The sequence below is a fragment of the Mirounga angustirostris genome, unplaced genomic scaffold, assembly GCF_029215605.1.
Source record: "Mirounga angustirostris isolate CCGP_5_RB_7025 unplaced genomic scaffold, mMirAng1.0.hap1 SCAF_1, whole genome shotgun sequence".
NCBI classification, from domain to species: Eukaryota; Metazoa; Chordata; class Mammalia; order Carnivora; family Phocidae; genus Mirounga; species Mirounga angustirostris.
Genome location: NW_026991709.1, coordinates 211,016,289 through 211,036,309, shown reverse-complemented (window position 1 = coordinate 211,036,309; position 20,021 = coordinate 211,016,289). Strand labels below are relative to the sequence as shown.

The following is a 20,021-nucleotide window of genomic DNA, read 5'->3' as shown; positions in this document are numbered from 1 at the left end:
GAGCCAGAGGGAACGAAGGCAGGAAGGCCAGGAGAGAGAAAACGTGGGAGCAAGAGAGGCCCCGCCCCGAGGCTGAAACAGAGCGGTGCACCGGGAGCAAGGGGGGGTGTAGGTGTGGGGTGGGGGAGAGAAGGGGCTGGGAAAGGAGAAGACAGAGGCAGAGACGCTATGACCACCGTGGAGAGCCCACCCGGAAGGCTGGAGAGAGGCAGAGACTGAGAAAGCACTGGCCAAGTGGGGAGTCCCAGGCTGGGTGCAGAGGAAGGCTTGGGAAGCTTACCGTGCCCATACAGGAGTCCTTGACATCCACCCACACGGAATCGGCCACCACCTCCCTCTGGCCCTTGTTGTCAAGGACTGTGTAATAAGCCACCAGGCGGAAGGAAGGAATGAAGTCCGTAGTGATGGTCAGAGGCATGACGACCAGGTCCTGGCCAGGTTCCCGCTTCTGGCGGCCCACCTTCAAAATCTTCCCTTTGTTCATGATCTGGGGGGAACAAGTTGGTATAGGATCAGCAAGGTGGGAGGGAGTGGGGCGACCTGGGCTTGGGAGTGCTGGAGAAGCAGCTTGTTGGGGGGGGGGGTTGTGGGGGGGGGTGGGGGGGTGCCTGGGATCTTAGGAAGCCACAGACCAAGTAGGTGTAGTAGGTGATGGTCCGCTCCTGGTTGGGGTCTGCTCGCAGGTGGAAATTGACATTGAGGGTTTCCCCTGGCTTGAGCTCCAAGCGAGGCACGGAGAGATGCAGGTAGTTTTTGACGTCGCCCATGGCGGTGTAGGGTTGGGCCTCCATATTCCTGGTGGCCTGTCGAGACTGTGGGATACCATCCTTCTTCGTGCTTACCTGCGCAAGGAAAGAGGGATGAATGCTGGCCCCCCAAAGATGTCCTTGTCCTAATTCCTGGGACCTGTGAATATGGTATCTTCTGTGGCAAGAGGGACTTTGCAAATGGAATTAAATTAAGGATCAGAGGATGGGAGATTGTTTTGGATTATCTAGGTGGGTTGAATATAATCACAATGATCCTTCTAAGATAGCTAAGCAGCCAGAAGGACCCCTAGTGCAGACGAGAACTCTCTGCAAATGAAAACATCTCTGTGTGAATGAAAATATCTCTATATGAGTGACATGATCCCTTTATGCAAATAAAAGGGCCCCACTCTGCAGGTGGCAGGATGGCTGTGGGCAGCGGGCAGGGTCCCTCTGTGTAAATACAGTTCCCTGGCTCTCTGGAATGGGGCCCCAGGTGGGTGAGGACTCACGGTGATGAGCAGCGGCTGCGGGTGCTTGGGTGTGTTCATGGTCAGCTTGGCCACACCATCTTCCTGGGTTAAGGCTTGTGCTTTGGTGCCTGTGATCTCCACGGGGATGTGGCGGGCTGGGGAGCCGTCAGGGTTTGTCACGAACACCTGTGGGTGCAGGGGCAGGTGGAGGGGGTGTAGATGGACCCAGAGACGTAGCCAGTGCTCCAGAGCAAGATGGGGGATTGCAGGACCACCCTGGGTCTCACCATGAGGTCAAAGGGCATGGCTGGTTTGAAGTACTTGGGTGTCTTGGTGAAGTGGATCTGGTAGGGGGAGGTCACGATGGGGATCCCGCTGTACTCCGCCTCCACCATGTCACTGCCTGAGGGGGCCAGCCATGAGGGCATGTTCCTGGGCCACCCCTCCAGACTGGACCCCACCTTCATACCAGGTCTCCCGCCACCCCGACTGGGCCTCCTCTGTCCGACTGGATCCCACCTTCATTCTGGGTCTCCCTCCTCAGCCTGGGCCTCCTCTGTCAGACTGGATCCCACCTTCATACTGGGCCTCCCCCCCCACCCCGACTGGGCCTCCTCTGTCAGACTGGATCCCACCTTCATTCTGGGCCTCCCCACTGAGACTGGGCCTCCCTTGTCAAGCTGGATATCACTTTCATCTGGATCTCCTCTCTTAGACTTGGCCTCTCCTCTCCCTTCTCAGACTGGATTCCACCCTCATTCTGGGCCTCTGCCCTCAGACTGGGCCTCCCCCCTCAGCTGGGCCTCTGTGCTCAGACCAGGTCTCACCTGAGTGCAAGACAACGGTGACTGACACGTACAAGGACTTCCCCACCAAGGCATTTGCTTGGGAGGGGTGCACCCCGTCCAGCAGGACCTTTCGGCTCAGCTTGGCCTCCCCAGTGCCATCTTCTATCTGGGAAGAGGAAAGGAGACTCAGAAAGGGGGAGGAGTGAGGGGTGAGGGTAGGGGAGGGCGGAAGTTCAGAGTGGAGGAGGCTCAGAGGGGCAGAGCACCGTAACACGGGTGAGGGACTGGGCCAGCGAAATCCTGTGGTCACCATCCTGGATCCCAAAGATGACGAAGGCTGTTCCATCCACATTCTTCCCATACAAGAACCTGAGAGGCAAGAGAGTCTCAGGTGCTCCTCTCCTGAAAGGCACACCTCCCTCCAAACATCCACTCACTCCTCCCGCAGAGCCCCTGGTCCCTCACTTGGTTCTCACCTGGTTCTTACCTGGTCCATATCTGGTCCCTCACCCAGCCCCTCACCTGGCCCTCACCCGGCTCCACCCCTGGCTGCTCACCTGATCCTCATCTGGCCCTCACCTGCCCCCTCACCTGCCTTCCTCACCTATCCTACCACCTGGCCCCATTCCCAGCCCCTCACCTGGCTGTGATGGTGACCTCCAGGCCCTCTGGGTCATCGATATAGTAGAATTTCTCTTCAGGCTCCAGTTGGACCTCAAAACTGGGCAGCACTGGGGGAAGAGACACACCAGTAGGGCACCAGCACTGGAGCCTGGCGCCACGGGGGCCCCCACCCAGACTCCCTCCTCTTACCATATTCCTTCACCTCGAACTCAGCGGAGAAGACCTGCTGCGGGGCATCTTCGTAGTGGACCTCGATTTTCCACTGCCCCATGCTGTGGGGGAAGGCAGGCGAGTGAGCCCCACATGCCCCCACGCCCTCCCTTGGGATAGGGAACCGCCTCCAGGAGGGCCTGACATACTTGACCAGCTCCGGGATGTTCCAAGACTGGGACAAGATGCCAACCTGGTTTTGAGAAGACAGGGAGTCCTGCTTGATGGGAACACCGTCGGGGGTCTGTGGAGACAGGGAGAGTGTGTCTCTTTAGAGATCAGGCTTAACCCCTAGGTTCTCCTCTCCCTCTCTGTGTCTGGCCACTCTTGTGTGTCACGACTACTGGTTTTGAACGTGGACTTGGGTCAGTCGGCCTGGATTCAAATCTCCGCTTTGCCATTTATGAGCTGTGTGACCTTGGGCAAGTTCCTTAACCTCTCTGTGCTCAATGTGCCCATCTAGAAAAAGGGATAAATAGAGCTCCTACTTCATTGGCTTGGGACCTGGTTAATGTAAGCCGGAGCTCACTATCATCAGTGTCTGTCTGAATACTAACAATAACGAGCATTTACCACCTACTTTGGGCAGGACTCTGTGGTAAGCATTTTGTGGGTGCTGAGCCACAAAGGATTGCCTATGTTCGACTCTTTGACCTACAAGGATAGCAATTACATGTGGTTCGACCAAATCCACATTATTTCATTTGTTGCCAATAATGAAACGTCAGGAGACATCATGTAAACATCTGGCTTTCTGGCTCCTCTTGGAGATTGGGATAATTGTGGATAACGGATTCCTGTTGGTACGAGGCGACATTCGACTGGAATTGGGCCAAGGTTGTGCCATTAGACGTGTGTGTTGGCCGGTCCCCACAAATTCCACTGACCCCCAAAATCAGCTCACGGCTGTCAGAACCTGGTCCCTGTTACCTTTGCATGATTTCAAGAAATGCTCATGATGATTCTCTGAGAAAGACCCACCTCTTCCCTCCCTCCTTCACTTCCTCCTTCCATTTTCCCTCCCCCCTTCCTCCCTTCTCCCTATATGCCAAGCACTTTCTGGGTTCAGGAGATAAGGCCCTGAGCGAACAGATAAAAATCCCTTCCCAGGGGCGCCTGGGTGGCTCAGTTGGTTAAGCGACTGCCTTCAGCTCAGGTCATGATCCTGGAGTCCCTGGATCGAGTCCCGCATCGGGCTCCCTGCTCAGCAAGGAGCCTGCTTCTCCCTCTAACCCCCCCCCCCCCCACGTCATGTACTCTCTCTCTCTCTCATTCTCGCTCTCTCAAATAAATAAATCTTTAAAAAAAAAAAATCCCTTCCCATGTGGAATTTAGGTTCTGTGGAGGTGGGGGAGGGGGCAATTAGCAAATGAATAAACCCAACTGTTAGGATGCCAAGAGGAGATGACAAGAAGGGAAAAGATTGTGGTGTGTGTACATTGAGGGGGAGGGGGTGGCAATTTTATAGGAAGCTCAGGGAGGCTTCTCTATAAAATTGGGACATTGGTGACATTTGAGCAAAGACTTGAAGGACGTGAGGGGGGCAAGCAGTGTGGGTATTTGGAGGAAGAGGGTTTTCTGGGTACAGGGGAACAACGTGTGCAAAGGTCCTGGGGCAGGTCCTGCATGGCAGTGGGAGCTACAGCAAGGAGGCCCATGTGGCTGAAGCCGAGTGAGTAAGGGGAAGAGAGAGAGGAGGGGAGGACAGAGAGGGGACAGGGCAGGTCGTGCTGGGTCTTGGGGACCACAGGAGGACTTAGGCTTTTAGGCCAGGGAGGTGGGAACACCTGGAGCGCTCTGGGCAGAGGAGGACAGGACCTGAGTTGGGTGCTCGCGGGCGCCCTCTGGCTGCAGGAGGCGGAATGAACTACCTAGGTTTTATCCGTCACCCCAAACTTCAGATGAGAAAACTGAGGCCCAGGAAGGTGAAGTGACCTTTCTGGAGTGACGCAGTAATCAGAGATTTATCTGGAGCCAGAATCCACATGGTATCCCTTGTATCTCTTCCCTGTTTCCAGGACTCTTTCTGTGTTTGTGGCTCTACACATCTCTTTGCCTTTAGGTCTCTTCAGGTATGCCTTTTCTGGAGTCTGTTTCTCTGTCTCTCTCTATCTCTTTGTCTCTCCCCGAGTCTCCGCTCTGGGCGTATCTGGGGCCCTGGCTGGCTGGTACCTGGATGACGACGATAACACTCCGACCCACGGGCAGCAGGCTGTGGTCCAAGGTGAAGATCCGATAGAGGACTGGGAGGTGGTGGGAGAGAAAGGGGACGGTGGGTGAGGCCCTGCCCCTCCCTGCAGCCCGGCCCCTGGCCCTCTCCAGCCGCTGCCCAGCCCCTTACCTGTGGATCCTGGGGTGTAGATGGTCTTGTCTGTCTGGATGAAGAGGTACCCGCTCTGAGGGCTGATCAGCACCACCTTCTCCACCACGGTGGCCCCAAAGTCCGCCTGGATAGTCACGAATCTGTTTCCCCTCTCTGATATTAACTCCTTGTCGGTCGGGATCTAGGGGTGGACCAGAGGATCATTAGGGGTCTCCTTCTGGGCCCCTTGCCCACATCCGGCCCCCAGGCCTTCAGTGGGGCCCACACCGGCCCCTCCTACCAATAGCACCTGCCCAGCACTCCTGGTCTCCCTGGTGTGCCCAGGTTGGGAGAGGATGGCTACTCGGAGAGGGACCAAGGGCTAGAGAGGCGGTAGGGGTCAGAGAGGGGGATAAGAAGGGGGAATCAGACAGGGGGCTCAGAGGACCTCACAGTGGGGAGGGGCTCAGGATAGGAGGGGCTAGTTGAAGGAGGAGTCTCAGAGAGGGGCGGGCTCTGACGTGGGAGGGGCTCAGAGAGGGCTGGGACATCAGCAGGTGCACCCACCCTGATGGTGACGGTGCTCATGTAGTCGTTGGCGCTGGTCAGATCTGTTTTCTCGTTGGACAGCACTTGCTTCTTGGCTGGGAAGTCGTGGACGGTGACCATGACTTCAACATTCTGCTTCAGGTCGTGGGCCTCCAGCACCACGGTCTCCTCGTTCCCCAGCCGCAGGATGTTGGGGGTGATCATGGAGAACCTGCAGGAGCAGGTGGGGGCAGGGGATGCTGTTCTAGGGACCCGGCATCCCAACCCTCACCCACACGTCGGGAAAATCCCAAATCCCCATGCGGTCAGATCTCGAGGCCTTCACTACCGCGGCAGAATCACTGAACAGTACACCCCATGCACCCTAGACCCGCAGACCCCTGGTTGGAGAAACACCCCCCCATCACAACCCTGAATTCCACAAACACCCAACTCATGAACTCTTGAACTCACAGGCAGCCCGAATTCATTAACAGCCCAACCCACTGGCCCCTACCTCCACAGGCACCCAAATGCATCCTGAATTCTCCTGAGACCTGACCCCGCAAACACCCACTCCAACCTCAGAAGCAACCGTGTTGGGGAAGGGGTCGGGATCACTCACAGGGGCTCCCCCAGCAGCAGGGGGAGGTTGGCCAGCAGCAGCAGCAGGCTGGGGCCTGAGGCAGGCCCCATGGTGCAGGGGCAGTGGAGGGACCGCGGGACTGAAGGATGGAGGGAGAGGATTGGGAGGGAATGAGCGGAGGCTGTTGGAGGCTGCCTTTTATCCAGCTCCTGCCTCCCGCCCCCCCGTCCACCTCAGCCCAGCCCACGGCTCCGGTGGCCTTCCCCTCCCTGGAGCTGCCCCAGATTTCTCAATACTATTTCCTAAGTTCTTCAGTCCCTGGGGCCAGCGTGTCCTGAGGTAACTAACCCAAGGGCATGTCCTCCTGCAACGTGAACACACCTTCCCTTTGCCATGGCCTCCCTCAGGGTCAAGGCCAGCTGGTGAACCTTTCCCTGTTGCACCTACTCTGTGCTGGAGGAACACTGAGGGCCAGAGAGCCCCCCACCCCAGGTATCTGGGCCTGACCCCCAGTCCACTTTGGGCCGTGCATTTATTAACCAAACCCTTCCTACGAGTCCGTCTCTATTCTGGTAGCAAGAGTCCTTCATCCATGCTGGGGTCAGGCTGGGGGACAGAGTCCAGCACCGAGGCTCCGGGCCCCATGGATTGTCTTCTCAGTGGAGAAGAACCCTGCTGCTTGGAGGGTCAGGGAGGATTTCTGAGAGGGGGATATTTCAGCTGGGCTTTGAAGTATGTGTAGAAGTTCGCTATGCAGGTGAGCATGTTTTTTAGGGCAAGGGGAGCCTGTACTTCCCTTCACCTACCCTTGTCAGGTGACCAACATGGTCTGAATGACTATGATGATTAAAAAAAAAAAAGTCGTGGGGCGCCTGGGTGGCTCAGTTGGTTAAGCGACTGCCTTCGGCTCAGGTCATGATCCTGGAGTTCCGGGATCGAGTCCCGCATCGGGCTCCCTGCTCAGCAGGGGTCTGCTTCTCCCTCTGACCCTCTTCCCTCTCGTGCTCTCTGTCTCTCATTCTCTCTCTCTCAAATAAATAAATAAAATCTTAAAAAAAAAAAGTCGTCATCGAGCAAATTCCCCATTGCTAGCTTTTTTTCTGTCTTACATCAACATTCTCTTAAGATATTGTTATTATTACTATTATTATGAATTGCATTTAGTTTTTTTGGTATGAATACCTAATATATTCATATGGTTCAACAGCTAAAAGGTGCAAGGAGGTGTACAAGGAAAAGGTAACTTTCCTTCTATTCCTGTTGGCAAACTTTCAGGTTTCGGATGTCACAGTGCAACCAAATTTCAGGTTTCCTTCCAGAGATATCTCATGCATTTATACATGTTCACGAGTTTTAAAAACAAGTGATCAGGGTTCTCTACGTGCTGTTCTTCCTGGTTTCCCTGCCTGGGTTACACCTTGCTTTTTCCTAAACAATATCCCTTAGAGATTGTTTAATACCAGTGCCTAAAGAGCCTCCTTGCTCTTAGAGGCAACTGCCTCACCTTGCATTGTACGAAAGTAACTGGCCTCTTCCCCGTGGACAGACTTCCATGGTTACAAGCCATGTTGTCTCCAGTAAGTAATCTTGAGCCTGCATCACTTTCCAGTTCCGACACTTATTAGTGGTAAACTTTGGGCACCTGACTAATAACCACTCTGAGCCTCAGTTGCCCCATGTAAAGTGAGGTTATAAATAGCACTCACTTCACAGGGTTGTTATTGCCATGAAAGGATGTAACCCTGTATCAAAGGTGACTCATATGGATCCTATGGATCAGGCTAGAGCGTAAGGGCTAGCGTGAATAATCTCGCTAGATTTTGCTGTCTTTCCCTCCATAACTGTATTGATTTACATACTTGCTGACCCTGCAGGAAATTGCTGATTTCCCCACTGCCTCGCCATGACAGCCTGTTGGCAAAGCTTTGCATTCTTGCCTCAGTATCATTTTGACGTGCATCTGTTGGATTCCCAGCAAGGCTGTGCATCTGGGGGAAGGGGTGTGTGAAGTCCAGGGCACAGGAGGCAACTGATGGGGGGATCCTGATCTCTGAAGGACTGGTTTCCAAAGTCCCAAGGAAGGGGTTAATGGGGAACTCAGTGAGGATTTCCTGTAAACCACGCTCCTTTCCTGGCCATGCTGGCATGCCTGGAGTCGGGGGAGGCGGGCAGAAACAGAGCAAACTTGGCCCCTGTCTGCTTTGATTGCGACACCCCTTCTTTGGAAGAAAGGGGAAGAGTGCAAATGCCTGCCAACTGTCCAGAATTGAGAGTAGACTTCTGAAACAGGGGAGGGGGGGTAGAGGGGAACCTGCTAGGATCTCCCAACCCCCCATTACTCCCTCTCTTCCCCTCCCCACCCCCCAAACCCACCCTATTTCCTGGATTCATCATAGCCTTAAACATTCGGGCTCTGTGGCTTGACCATCTTGGGCAGGTGTTGCTGCTGGCCTCCGCCTCCCTGTGAGCCTCGGTGTCTTCTTTCTCAGAGCCTCAGTTAATCCTGCTCAACGATGGGATCAATGATAGTTCCTGCTGTTTGTGTTTTTTTTTTTTAAGATTTTATTTATTTATTTGACAGAGAGAGACACAGCGAGAGAGGGAACACAAGCAGGGGGAGTGGGAGAGGGAGAAGCAGGCTTCCCGCTGAGCAGGGAGCCCGATGTGGGGCTCGATCCCAGGACCCTAGGATCCTGACCTGAGCCGAAGGCAGACGCTTAACGACTGAGCCACCCAGGCGCCCCAGTTCCTGCTGTTTTGTCAATGAAAGGTGCTGAGATGCTTCGGAACCCTGGGCTTACAAACTTTATGCTCATGGTGGTGGAAGTCTGGGAACGATCCTGTCCCTGATCTCTAGGAAGTGACCAGAGGGACGAAGGCAAATGCAGAGCAGGGCCTGCTAGGAAGGAAAGAATTCTTTGAGGCTTCTTCCTGGGGGTGTGCATTGGTGCCCGGAAGTGTGGGAGAGGGATGGCAGGCAAGATAAGCCAGCAGGGGAGAGAGAGGAGGAGACTGGGGAGAGTGGGATGGGACTTCCAGTTAGCTGGTGCACCCTGCCCAGCATTCCAGATATGGAGGGAGGGAGAACCAGGTTGCCTGAGCTGAGTGGGGTATCTGGGACATATTTAACCCTAACAAAGTATTTGCTGTTTAGCTGCAATTCAAATTGAACTGGATGTCCTGTATTTTGTCTTGCCACCCTAGCTGGAAGGGCAAGGAGAGAAGAAGGGGAAGGAAGTGGGGATGATTTCTGGGTGGGGGGAGGTGCCCCCCTCCACCCCACGCCTGCTTGAGTGCAGTTACTTCCCCACTGCACCCTCACACACACACACACCCTTCAGAGGCAGTGCCAGGCCTGGGAGCATCAGGGACCACTCTCCCTCCTGGCCCCCCACTTCCAGAATGGGGTCCTTGCTACACTGCTTTCTGAGAATTTCCCTCCCCCCACCATGCAACCTGAGCTTCCCCTTCTCACTACTTATTACTCATTAACTCGAAGATAAACTTGGCCTGGTTGAGTCTCATCTGCCCCTTGGCTCCTTCCCCCCAACCCCCACCCTGCACCCTCCCACTCACACCCGGAAGAGGCCGGGGCACCAGGGCCCCCACCTTGAAGGATGCAGGGGCAGAGGTTTTGGCCTCCTAGGCTCAGTTCCTAATCTGTAAACTGGACAGTCCCACAGCCACGGAACTTCCCTCTGAGTCTTGGGGTGACAAGCTGGTAGCATCAGCAAGCAGAACGCTCGGCCTGGTGCCCCACACATAGTGAATGCTCAACACACCTGGACTGCGTTTTTATCTTTCCCAACACCTGCTCCTCCACCTTCGTGCCTTATTTCCGTGACAGTCCCGCCAGGCCTCCAGGCCAGGGTCCCCCCCCCTTCCTCCCTGTCCCCTGCATTCTCTGTCCCAGTCTGCCCATTCTCTCCACCCTTGTGGTCCGTGGCCTCCCCGCTGTAGGCTCACTGCTTCCAGCCCACCTACTCTACAGCAACTGGGCTTTTTCTAAAAACACAACTTTGCAATCCTACAGAATTATGATGTGGAAAACAGGAATACACACGAACGAGGCGAAGGGCTCCGTGAGACTCGGACGCAGCACCTTATCTCACCAACCTTGTTTATTCCACATCCCTATTTTACAGACCAAGAAACTGAGGGCTTTGGCCACTTGCCCAAGATCCTCTAGCTGGCAAGAGCTGGGCTCCAGAGTTCACGCTCCTAAACTGGAGGAGTTTCTGAAGGCTGCTGTAACAAATGACCACAAACTGGATGGCTTAAAATAACACCTGTTTATTGTCTTACACATCTGGAGGGCAGATGTCTGCAATCAAGGTGTGGGCAGGGCTGCATTCCTTCATTTCCGTGGGGAGGCTCCAGGGCAGGAAACCTCTTCTAGCCTCTTCCGCTTCTGGTGGCCACTCCACTCCGTGGCTCGCGGCCCCTCCCTCCAGCCCCACAGCTCACCACCCCCACCCCCCGCCCCGACCAGTTTCCTTGTCACTCTCCTTCTCTGATGGACCTCTTGCGAGGATCCTTGTGCTGACACTGGGCAATCCAGGATCTCCTGCTATCTCAGGGTCTTTCACTAAATCACAGCTGCAAAGTGCCTTTTGTCACATACTGCAACATTCGCAGGCTCCAGGGACTGGACATCTTTGGGGAGCCATGGCCCTGCCCAGCCCTGCATGCACAGGGAGTAAGACATCGACCCTGTACGGCCATGTCCTTCCCTGCTTTAAACTTTTCCTTGGCTCCTGCAGGCACTGGCATTGAGTCCAACCGTGTCTGCATCTTTAGGCTTCTACCCCTTCCCAGCTCCAGCCAGCCCTGCAGTGGGACTCGCTGGCTATTCTGGGCTCCTCTGGCTTCACCTAACTTCCTCAGTCTGCAGTGCCTCCCCACTTCCTTGTCTGGCTGGGCTATTTATGCATTGGGCCCGTTATACTTGCTTCCGTTTGCAAGAAGCCTGACCTCAGCCCAATTCTCTACCTGTTGTCCCCGGCCTGGGACCCCAACCGCCCCCTTCCCAAGAAGTGTCTCCCAGAGCTCCGAAAGGGGCTCTAGGCCCTCTAGCTGAAGGGTGCCGTGGGACGGGGGGAGAGCCCTATCTCTGGAGCTGCCTGCCCCTGTCTGTGCACAGGTGCATCCCTAATCTGAGGTCATTCCTCAAAGTTCAGGGCAATTCACGAAAGGTGAGTGCGCAGCATTATCCGGGGCGACCCCGTGGGACACCCATTTTACAGGTTGGGAAACAGGTGAAACCACTTATCCAGGCTCACATGACAAAGGGGGCGAGCTCAAAAGGTTTGGTCGCAGGGAGTCTGGGCACAGGGGGGCAGTGCCATTGGTGGGAAAGTGCAGCTCTGAAACCAGACCCCTGTTGTTTTGGGTCCTGAGTCTCCCAGTTTGTCAGCTGTGTGACCCTGGGCAAGTGACTTAGCCTCTCTGTGTCTCACAGGCTTTCTGATAGGAATTAGGATCAACAGAAGCCTTGGAAGAGGGTGCGGCATAGAGCGATCACTATGTGTTAGCGACGGTTACTTCTAGTTTTCCGTGTGAGCTCTTGTGGGGCTGCTGCCCTTTCCCCTACTTCTCCATTCACCTTTCCCTGACTTCCCAGGCTGGGTCAAGACCCTGTGATGGAACTGTCTGGTGACTCAGCCCTCTCCCTGACTGGCCTCCACCCCCAACCGTAAGCCCCTTAAGTGGGTCCGGGCCACTGCTCTGTCCTCAGTATCCGGCATGGGGCCCGGCACAGAGCAGATGCTCAACTGATATTTACTATGTAGAGCAATGGATACTGCAACCCTCCCTCCACAAGGAATACAGGTCTCTAAATTGTAAACACAACCTCAGTGTTAGACCTCAACACGCAGAAAGGCAAGAAACCAGGGTAGCAAAACAGATCATATTGCACAGCTGCAAGAGGTGGGTGGCTCTGGGGCAGGGACAGGGCTGCCCAATGCTTGGGGAGAAGGGGGCCCTCTTCTGAATGGGCTCCTGGACCTCAGGTCCCAGAGAGCTGGGTGCTGCATGTACCCCAGCGCCCTCCTCCCCCTGCCACACATGCTTTGGGAGAGGAGCTGGAGAGTGAGGAGTGTGTGTGGAGGGCGGAGGCGGGAGGTGGGGGAAGGAGGACGGTTCCAGACACGGGATGATCACAAAAGCTCCCGCCCGCTGGCTGTTTTGTTGAGTTTGGACAGGCCTTCCTGGAACCCAGAATCGGTCATTCTAGAGGCAAACAGCAAAGAGGTAGTCCAGGAGTTGAGGGGCACGAGGCCCCGCCTGCCCGGTGCCCGTCAAATCCACCCCTAGAGCTGCTTGCCCACCTGCTCCCCCCATGCCCCACCCACTCCATCCCCAGAACCCTGGCCCTGCCCACTCTGCCTCCAGAGTCACCACACTCCCCACTCCCCCACCCACCCCTGTGGGCTGGGGTGGCAGCGGGGGGGCTCACATTTGCTCCATCTGCGTGTCCTCCTCGTCCTCCTGGGGCAGCTGCAGGTAAGGGTTGTTGCCTGCCGGCTGGAACTTGTAGCCAGTGAGCACAAAGAAGGCCAGGGTGGAGCCCTCCACCAAGAGCTGGGGCGCAAGGCGAGTGGGAGTGTCAGGGATAGCCCCCGCCCCCCCAGCCACTGTCTGGCCCACCCACCTGTCCCCCACCGCCCAGCACTGTCTGGCCCCCCCTCCTGCCATGGTCTCAGTCTTCACCTGGTACAGCCATTGCCACTGGAAGGGCATGGCCGCCCGCAGCAGGATGGCGATGATCCGTGTGAAGTAGACGTAACAGATGACCTGACAGGACACAGGGAGAGGGCCGAGTGTTGGGGCTCAGAGTGATGGCAGAAGGAGGAATTAGAATGGGTACGCCAATGGGCTGGTTGTACCCTCCCCCCCAGCAAAAACCAAAAACAAAACAGCCCCAAGTACTTCCCTGAGTGAGAACAGGGCTCTTACCATGATGTAGTAATGCCGAAACAGCTTCAGCTTGGCCAGGTTCACTGCCACTGAGAGGTTTGCATAGACGACGGAGGGGAAGGGGACAGGTATGGAGGAGGGACGTTCTGGGCAGTGTCCAAGGGGCAGGAAGTCTGGAGGGGCCCGTTCAGAGGACAGGGAGGAGGGGATGCCGGTGGGGAGGGAAGGGACATCCAGGGATCATAAAGAGGGGCCTGGAAGTGGGACAGGGGCCGGGGGCACAGCAGGTCCTGGGACCAGGGCCTCACCCTTTCCATCTGTGCCAGATGCGTCCTGGAGATGCCGGATGGACCTGGAACGGGACAGGGGACCCGGACGGCTGTCAGCACAGCCTCCTGCCACGTCTGCAAGGGGCAGGGGGCGGGGGCGGGATCCTCACCAGACCACAGGGAAGAGGATGGCGCCGCAGCAGATGAGATCCACCAGGAAGAGGATCTCCTTCCAGAGCACGTAGTCACTGGCTCCTTCCTCACGGGACTCGATGACAATGTAGGCCACATTGGCCAGGACCTGCGGGGCGGGGGGGGAGGGGGCGGTGTGGGGTGGGTAGGTGTGCCCCCAAGGGTGCACGCGTGCCTGCCCACCCGGGGCCCCAGGTGTACCTGCAGTGGAATCACGATCCCGAAGATCTTCTTCTCCTTGTCTGACAGGATGTACTTGACGAAGGCCCAGCCAGAGCCGATCAAGGCGATGGTGATGAAGAGGAGAGCGCCCTTCAGCCTGGGGAGGGTGTGGGTGGTGAGGGGGGGTGGTACCCGGCCCTCCCCAGCCTGCCCCCCACCTGCCACAGAGAAGGGCACTCACAGGTGTGTGATGTAATGCATGACAGCGAGGCCTTCGATGGGGTGGCCCTGGCTGTTGATGAAGTAGTAGTTGATCTGGAGGTGGATGGATAGATGGACAGTCAGACAGACAGGCGGACGTGTGGGTGGACGGTGGTACAAGTGGGAGGATGGTGGTGGTTCAGGAACAGGGACAGTCACTGTGGGCATGGTGGCCACAAAGTTGACAGAACCGACAGTTACGATCAGGTTGGCAGGTGGGCCCAGAAATGGGCAGTCGTGGCCATGACAGAGGAGGGGACCATCAGTCAGCAGGAGAGTCGGAGCTGGGCCAACGGACAGTCAGACTGAAGGGCAGAGGGTCACAGATGGACAGGACAGGCAGACAGCTGAGTTGGGTGGACAGTTGGGGGCCATGGTGATAAAAATGGCTGGATATGGGGACAGTTGGGACACATGAACTCCCAAGCCCAGGGTCTGCAGAGATTTGGGGAGTGGGCTCCACGGGCTTCTTCCTGGACCCAGAGACCCCAGCCCCACCCCCTTCTGCTCCTGGCCCAAGGCTCTCACACTGTGGAAAAGGAGGGAGATGCTCTTGGTGAAAGCCAGGACTGCCATGAGCCAGTGGATCTTGAAGACGTTGTACCTGGCAGGGGGGTCAGGGACAGAAGGGGGTGGGGGGCATCGGTCAGGGGCAGGGATGGGAGAGCGATGACGAGGGGAGGTGGGGGGACCCCCCAGGGACCAAGGCATTACATGTTCTTGCAGAGGACAGACACCCAGAAGATGCCAGCGGCCAGGAAGCAGGCAGACATGACCATGTACAGCTTGAAGAGGGGGATTTCCGCTGCTGACAGGAAGCCCTCGGGGTTCTTCTCCCGGATCATGACCTGGGGAGGGGGCAGGGTGGGTGGTGGGGATTTCATGCTAGCTCTGGACGTGCAGAGCTGTGAGGGTGCATCTCTCCCTCCCACTCTCAAGCTCCCCTTCTCTGTGCCTCAGTCTTCCCACCTCCCAGCTGGGCACATCAGCTTTCGTCCCACAGCACGGCCCCAGGGAGGATGTGGTGTAGCCAGCCCGCCTCTGCTCACCGTGATGTCGAACGGCTGCTCCTGGCCCGGCTTTGAGTTGTAGCAGTTGTGGAAGTTGAGGTTGTACTGGCCTTCCTCAGCCCGAGAGCCGATCACCACGTGGAACTGGGTGGTGGGGGCAGACAGGGGGAGATGGGGGGGCTTCAGCCTGGGGATCCCCACTCTGGGGGGAGGTGGGGCCGTGGGCACTCACAGATACTCACACTGAAGTTGTAGGAATTGTTGAGATGCCCGAGACCCAGGACCAGTTCCTTGTCCTTCCCACTGAGGCCCTGAGGGAACAGAGTGCCTGCATCAGCTGGCCCCAGGCCTGGGTCTCCATATGCCCCCCGTCCCGAAGAGGAACAGACCTTCCTCCCTCCTGCCCTGGCTTCCTCGAACCTGCTGGTCCCCCTGAAACACTGTGGGTTTTGACTTGGCCTTGTCAAACGCAGTGGTGGTCCCTATAGGGGGCAAGTGAATGAGTTTAGGGATGGATGGACAGAAGGACAGCAGAAAGCTGGGCGCCGGGGGGGGAGGGGGGCATCCGTGCAGCCCTGGCCATCCACCCTCCCTGCTCACACAGCCAGCCTGACTCACCACTGTTCACTTTAGGGGTGACTGTGAGCTCTGGCTTCGGGGGCCCTGGTTTGGAGGGCACTTCAGGGAGGAGCCCAGGAGAGATGAACAGCTTCTTCTGTTCCCCATACTTCCGCACCTGGACCCTGGGGTAAGGGTGGGGGCTTCAGGGGTGAGGCCAGGAGGCTGAAGGCTTGGGTCATGCACACAACGTGTGCAGAGAAACTCAATGGTCCCTTGGGCCCTCAGGATCTCCTTTCTGAGGGCTGGTGTCAGGCTGAGTCAGTGATCACACAGTTCCAGCACTGGCCATCAGCCATCAAGACGGCTGCCCCATCTGGGCGCTGTGACTGTCCCTTCCCCTGACACTGACTTACTCATTCCACTTAAGTGCATTATTTAACATGAAAATGTATCTACAGACAGGCTACACAGTATTGTTGGACTCTGGTTCTTGGGCCTCAGTTTCCTCCTTTAGAATAGGGATGATATCAGTATAAAGAGTCGATGAATTAACACCTGTAAAAGCTCGCAGGACGCTCCCCACCAAATAGGAAGCGTTCAACAAGTATGAACGGTGGCTATCAATTCTCACAACACTCCTCTGTGTCTGTGAATTCTGCCCTGAGACCCCTACACTCCCTAGGCCCCCTCCCCTTGCTCTCTCCTTCCCATAGTCACAAGGCTGGAAGGCAAAATTAAAAAGCAAGTGGTTTTCCTCCTAAGAGCATGAGGTTCTTTCCAGCTGGCTTCTCATTCCACCTGATAGCTTGCTTATGGGGGTATCACACCCAGGAAAAGATGAATGATAGAGCCTCTGGTCCACCAACTTACCGCAGATCCTTGGTGTTGATGAGGAAGAGAACCAGGAGATTGCTACTATTTTTCCGTAGAGGACAGTCGTGGGGGTCCTGGGTCTAGGGAGTGGGTAGGAGGGCGCCTTGGTTATCACCTCCCACTAGCCTGGCCCCACCCTGCCTCCTCCCCATCTACCTTGCAAGGGAGGGTCACTTCTTGCTCCCCTCCCTGTGAAAGAATGGGGGGGCCTTCCTCACCCCCTCCCCCACCTCCTCCTCCACTCACTGAGTAGGATCGAATGCTGCCAGATCGAGCCCGAGTCAGACTGAACCCCACCTGGCAGGTGGAAGGAAAAGGGGAAGAAATGAGGAACTGCATAGGGACCTCCCCAAGCCACCTCTCTTAGTAGCAAGAGAAATGTGACCTCAAATTGACTGAACCCTTACTGTGTGCTAAGTCCCACATTCACTCATGGAATTCCAACAACCTGTCTTGCCCCTGCCCCCTCATACTCTTAACTCCTAACCATCCCGTGCAGCTCAACTTCGATGTCGCTTCTCCGGGGTGGGGGGCGGAGGGGAGACCCTCGCTGGTCCTCTGGACCTAGCCCACCCTGTTTTCACTCAATTAAAATGTTGATGTAATAAATACAAATAAATAGATAGATGGATAAAATGTTGATGGCTTCCTGCCTTGAGCTGTGGAATCCAGCACGTGTGGACTTGCATCTAGGCACTGTGACTCTGAGCAAGCCACATACCTCTGAGCTTGTGTCAACACCTGTAAAGCTGGGTTTACAGGTGTAACGTTTTCACAGCATCCCTGAGAGGTGGCTATGAGAGAACAGACCCATGGAAACTGCTCTGCCAGGTACCTGGGACTCAGTGGGCATTAAAAAAATGCTAGCTACTTACTCTGACTGCAGGAACTGGGGATATCTTGTGCATTGGTGTGCCCTTCCTCCACCAACCCCAGCTCAGGGCCCAGCACATATTGCACGAGATTTTATTATTCCCATGTTACAGATGAGGAAACGGAGGCTCAGAAAGGCCAATGGACTTGCCCAAGATCACATGGATGAGAGGCGGAGCTACGAACTGGGGACTGGAGGAGGGTTTGGGAAACTTGTGCACCTCGCCCTCCTCCAGCAAAGTCCTCAAAGCCCCTCACCAGCGGGGCCTTCTCTTCTGTGTCCTGGAGGCCCAGTCGCAGGAGGCTCAGGTCCACCTCCAGGGAGCCATTGGCGTAGAAGCCGAAGCTGTTCAGGGGGATGTCTGCTCGCTTCTCCCCCTGCCGGAGACCAAGGAAGCAGAGGCAGCTCAGACTTCTTCCCACCAACTCAGCCCCACGGCTCTGGCGCGGGGTAGGAACAGGGAGCCCCAGCTCCTCCAGCCACTGTTCTGAGAGTCCAGGAAGAGAAAGCCTGGGGCACCTGGAAGTCTCCGCACGGGGTGAGCACCACCCCAAGAGCAGACTTATTTATCTTGGCGTGCCGAGCCCCGACCTCCCAGACAGTTTGTAGATTCCAAGATCCCAGTGAGTGCCCAGAGGACCCCATTCTAGAAAACCCAGGGACTCCCCTGGGAGGCGCCAAGGGCCCCAGCGCAGAGCGATCCCAAGAATTTAGAGGATTAAGGAGGGTGGGTAGTCCCTGGAGGTGAGGTCCCACCCCCGGTGGGCCGGGCACAACCCTAGCGTGGTCGGGCAGGCAACTCCACGCGAGGTCTGAGGGGGACTCCTCGGACGAGACCACTCGGGGCCTGGAAACGGGGGGCGGCGGACGGCTCCATCCCGCGTAAGAAGAGGGGGAGGTAGGACGAGACCACTCCACACCAGGGGCTTCCTAGGAAGCGAAACTGCGCTCCCCGCCCCGCTCCGCCGCGCGACGGGACTCACCGTCAGCGCCAGCCGGTGGATGCGCCCCGAGCAGCCGCCCAAGAGCAGGAGCAGCAGTAGCCGCAGCCCCCACTCCGCGGGGCTCCGACGGGCGAGCCCCCTCCTCTCGCTCACTGCCATCTCTGGAGCCGCCACCTCCCCAGACACCGCCTCTGACGCACCCACCCGCCTAAGGGTGAGCCAATCGCAGCACGATGGGGGCCGACCCTCGGGCATGTCAAGCCCCTCCAGCCAATCAGCGACCGTTTCCTCGAAAAGCCGCACCACTCCCCCTCACGACACCAAATGGACATCACCAGCTCCGAATGGGCTGCTGATACTGCTTAACCCGCCTCCACTCTCACCAATCACTAGAACGACTGTACCGATGTCATTTGATAAACAGTCCATCTAACCAATTCTGATAGATCTGATATCCCGCCCTTGAAGCGGAATTCCTTCCCCCACGCCCAACTGAAGATCGGTCCAGGACTACATTACCCAGAATGCAGTGAGACCAGACGGCGCTACAGGGCATTCAATAAACTACATTTCCCAATATCCCCAAGGACGGACTTCCTCTTTTTACCCTGGGGATGTGGCTCCCAGCCAGAGCACAGGCTTTTGGTAAACACGCACATCTGCTGAGGCCTGCCCTGGTCTAATTTTCCTGATCCACGAAAGGCCGAAACCTAGCCCCAGGCTAAATCTTGACCCTAGGATGGCCTATGACCCCGGGCTGAATTCCAGCGTTAGGCGGAGCCTGCTTTATCCTAGAGTGAGGCAGCTAGTAGCCCACCCAAAGATCCCAGGCTGGACTTGTCGACGGGCTGAACACCAACCCCACAGGCTGAGTCCTTACCTGCAACTGAGCCCGGACATCAGCCTGAAATCCAGACTTCCCCACTCCCTTCTGACCCTCGACCTACGCTGAGCCTGGGCCTTAATCTCTGGTTGAGCCCCCCACCTGGACTGAGCCCTGACCCCAAACTAGGCCTGACCTCTGGACCCTAGTTTGAGTCCAAGACCTCCTAGTGGTTTGCTGACCCCTCCGCTAAACTTCCGACCCCAGTCTGAGATCTCATCCCAGATGTGGTGCCGACCTGGAGCGAGTCCAAATTCCAATTTGAGTTTGAGGCCAGTGTTGAGACTCTTAATACCAGGCTAAGCCACTGAGGTCAGAACCCATGCTGAGCCCCTGACTCATCTGGTTGCCCAAGCCCTGGAGCACAGCTCACTTTGCAACTTGAGGTTTTCTAGCTCAGAAGCCACCAGCAGGTGGGGCCAGGTCCCCACAGAGCCATCTGTCCCAGTATGGGCTCCTGGGGCTATCCTCCTGGGCTCCCCAGTATGTGTACTGGTTTGTGTACTGGGAGCCCGGAGGCTTAGAGCCTAACTTGTGCCTGGGGGCTCTGGGACGTCTGTCACCTCCATAGACACTAAGGACCAAAGGCAGGAGAGGATGAGGGTGGGAGCTGGAGGGTTCTCTCCCCTTTCATCTCAGTGCCTTAAAGAGATTAATGAAGTGTGAACAGACTTTTGTGAGGGAGGTGACAGACTTCCAAGCCCCAGGGCCAGAGTGTCTGGAGGGAGACGTGGAGTCGGAACCAGGGTCTACAGACAGTGAAGCCTGATTGGGTCTAAATGCATGCGACTGGAAAATGGGCAGGTGGAAG

At 56.6% G+C, this 20,021-nt stretch overlaps 2 protein-coding genes across 6 annotated transcripts in view; both read right to left on the bottom strand.

The window, feature by feature from the left end:
• The window catches only part of C3 (complement C3), a 37,716-nt gene extending 31,274 nt beyond the window's left edge, over window positions 1-6,442 (bottom strand). Inside the window, exons 1-13 of the mRNA XM_045863187.3 lie at window positions 6,300-6,442; window positions 5,714-5,906; window positions 5,186-5,348; window positions 5,017-5,087; window positions 2,994-3,088; window positions 2,824-2,906; window positions 2,651-2,741; window positions 2,277-2,379; window positions 2,050-2,176; window positions 1,510-1,625; window positions 1,262-1,408; window positions 633-842; window positions 281-487 (exon numbers count right to left, since the gene is read on the bottom strand). Of these exons, the coding sequence (XP_045719143.1) occupies window positions 281-487; window positions 633-842; window positions 1,262-1,408; window positions 1,510-1,625; window positions 2,050-2,176; window positions 2,277-2,379; window positions 2,651-2,741; window positions 2,824-2,906; window positions 2,994-3,088; window positions 5,017-5,087; window positions 5,186-5,348; window positions 5,714-5,906; window positions 6,300-6,370 (1,677 nt within the window). The 5' untranslated portion in view covers window positions 6,371-6,442. The remainder of the gene's footprint in view (window positions 1-280; window positions 488-632; window positions 843-1,261; window positions 1,409-1,509; window positions 1,626-2,049; window positions 2,177-2,276; window positions 2,380-2,650; window positions 2,742-2,823; window positions 2,907-2,993; window positions 3,089-5,016; window positions 5,088-5,185; window positions 5,349-5,713; window positions 5,907-6,299) is intronic.
• A 5,710-nt stretch (window positions 6,443-12,152) lies between these two features.
• On the bottom strand, window positions 12,153-18,908 carry GPR108 (G protein-coupled receptor 108). 5 transcript variants are annotated; one of them, XM_045863184.2, is made up of 18 exons: window positions 18,367-18,908; window positions 17,641-17,760; window positions 16,756-16,806; window positions 16,507-16,589; window positions 15,694-15,818; window positions 15,496-15,557; window positions 15,318-15,386; window positions 15,115-15,219; window positions 14,780-14,913; window positions 14,594-14,669; window positions 14,046-14,119; window positions 13,844-13,961; window positions 13,621-13,751; window positions 13,490-13,533; window positions 13,221-13,270; window positions 12,975-13,058; window positions 12,721-12,845; window positions 12,153-12,494 (listed from the first exon to the last, which is right to left on the bottom strand). In XM_045863184.2, the coding sequence occupies exons 1-18, from the start codon at window positions 18,580-18,582 to the stop codon at window positions 12,422-12,424; spliced, it is 1,740 nt and encodes a 579-aa protein (XP_045719140.1). In that variant the 5' UTR covers window positions 18,583-18,908; the 3' UTR covers window positions 12,153-12,421. The 5 variants fall into 5 exon arrangements, with proteins under 5 accessions (XP_045719140.1, XP_054360967.1, XP_064428345.1 ...); XM_064572275.1 differs by having other exon boundaries at window positions 12,277-12,494; window positions 13,221-13,354; XM_054504992.1 differs by lacking the exon at window positions 16,756-16,806.
• Window positions 18,909-20,021: the final 1,113 nt, after the last annotated feature.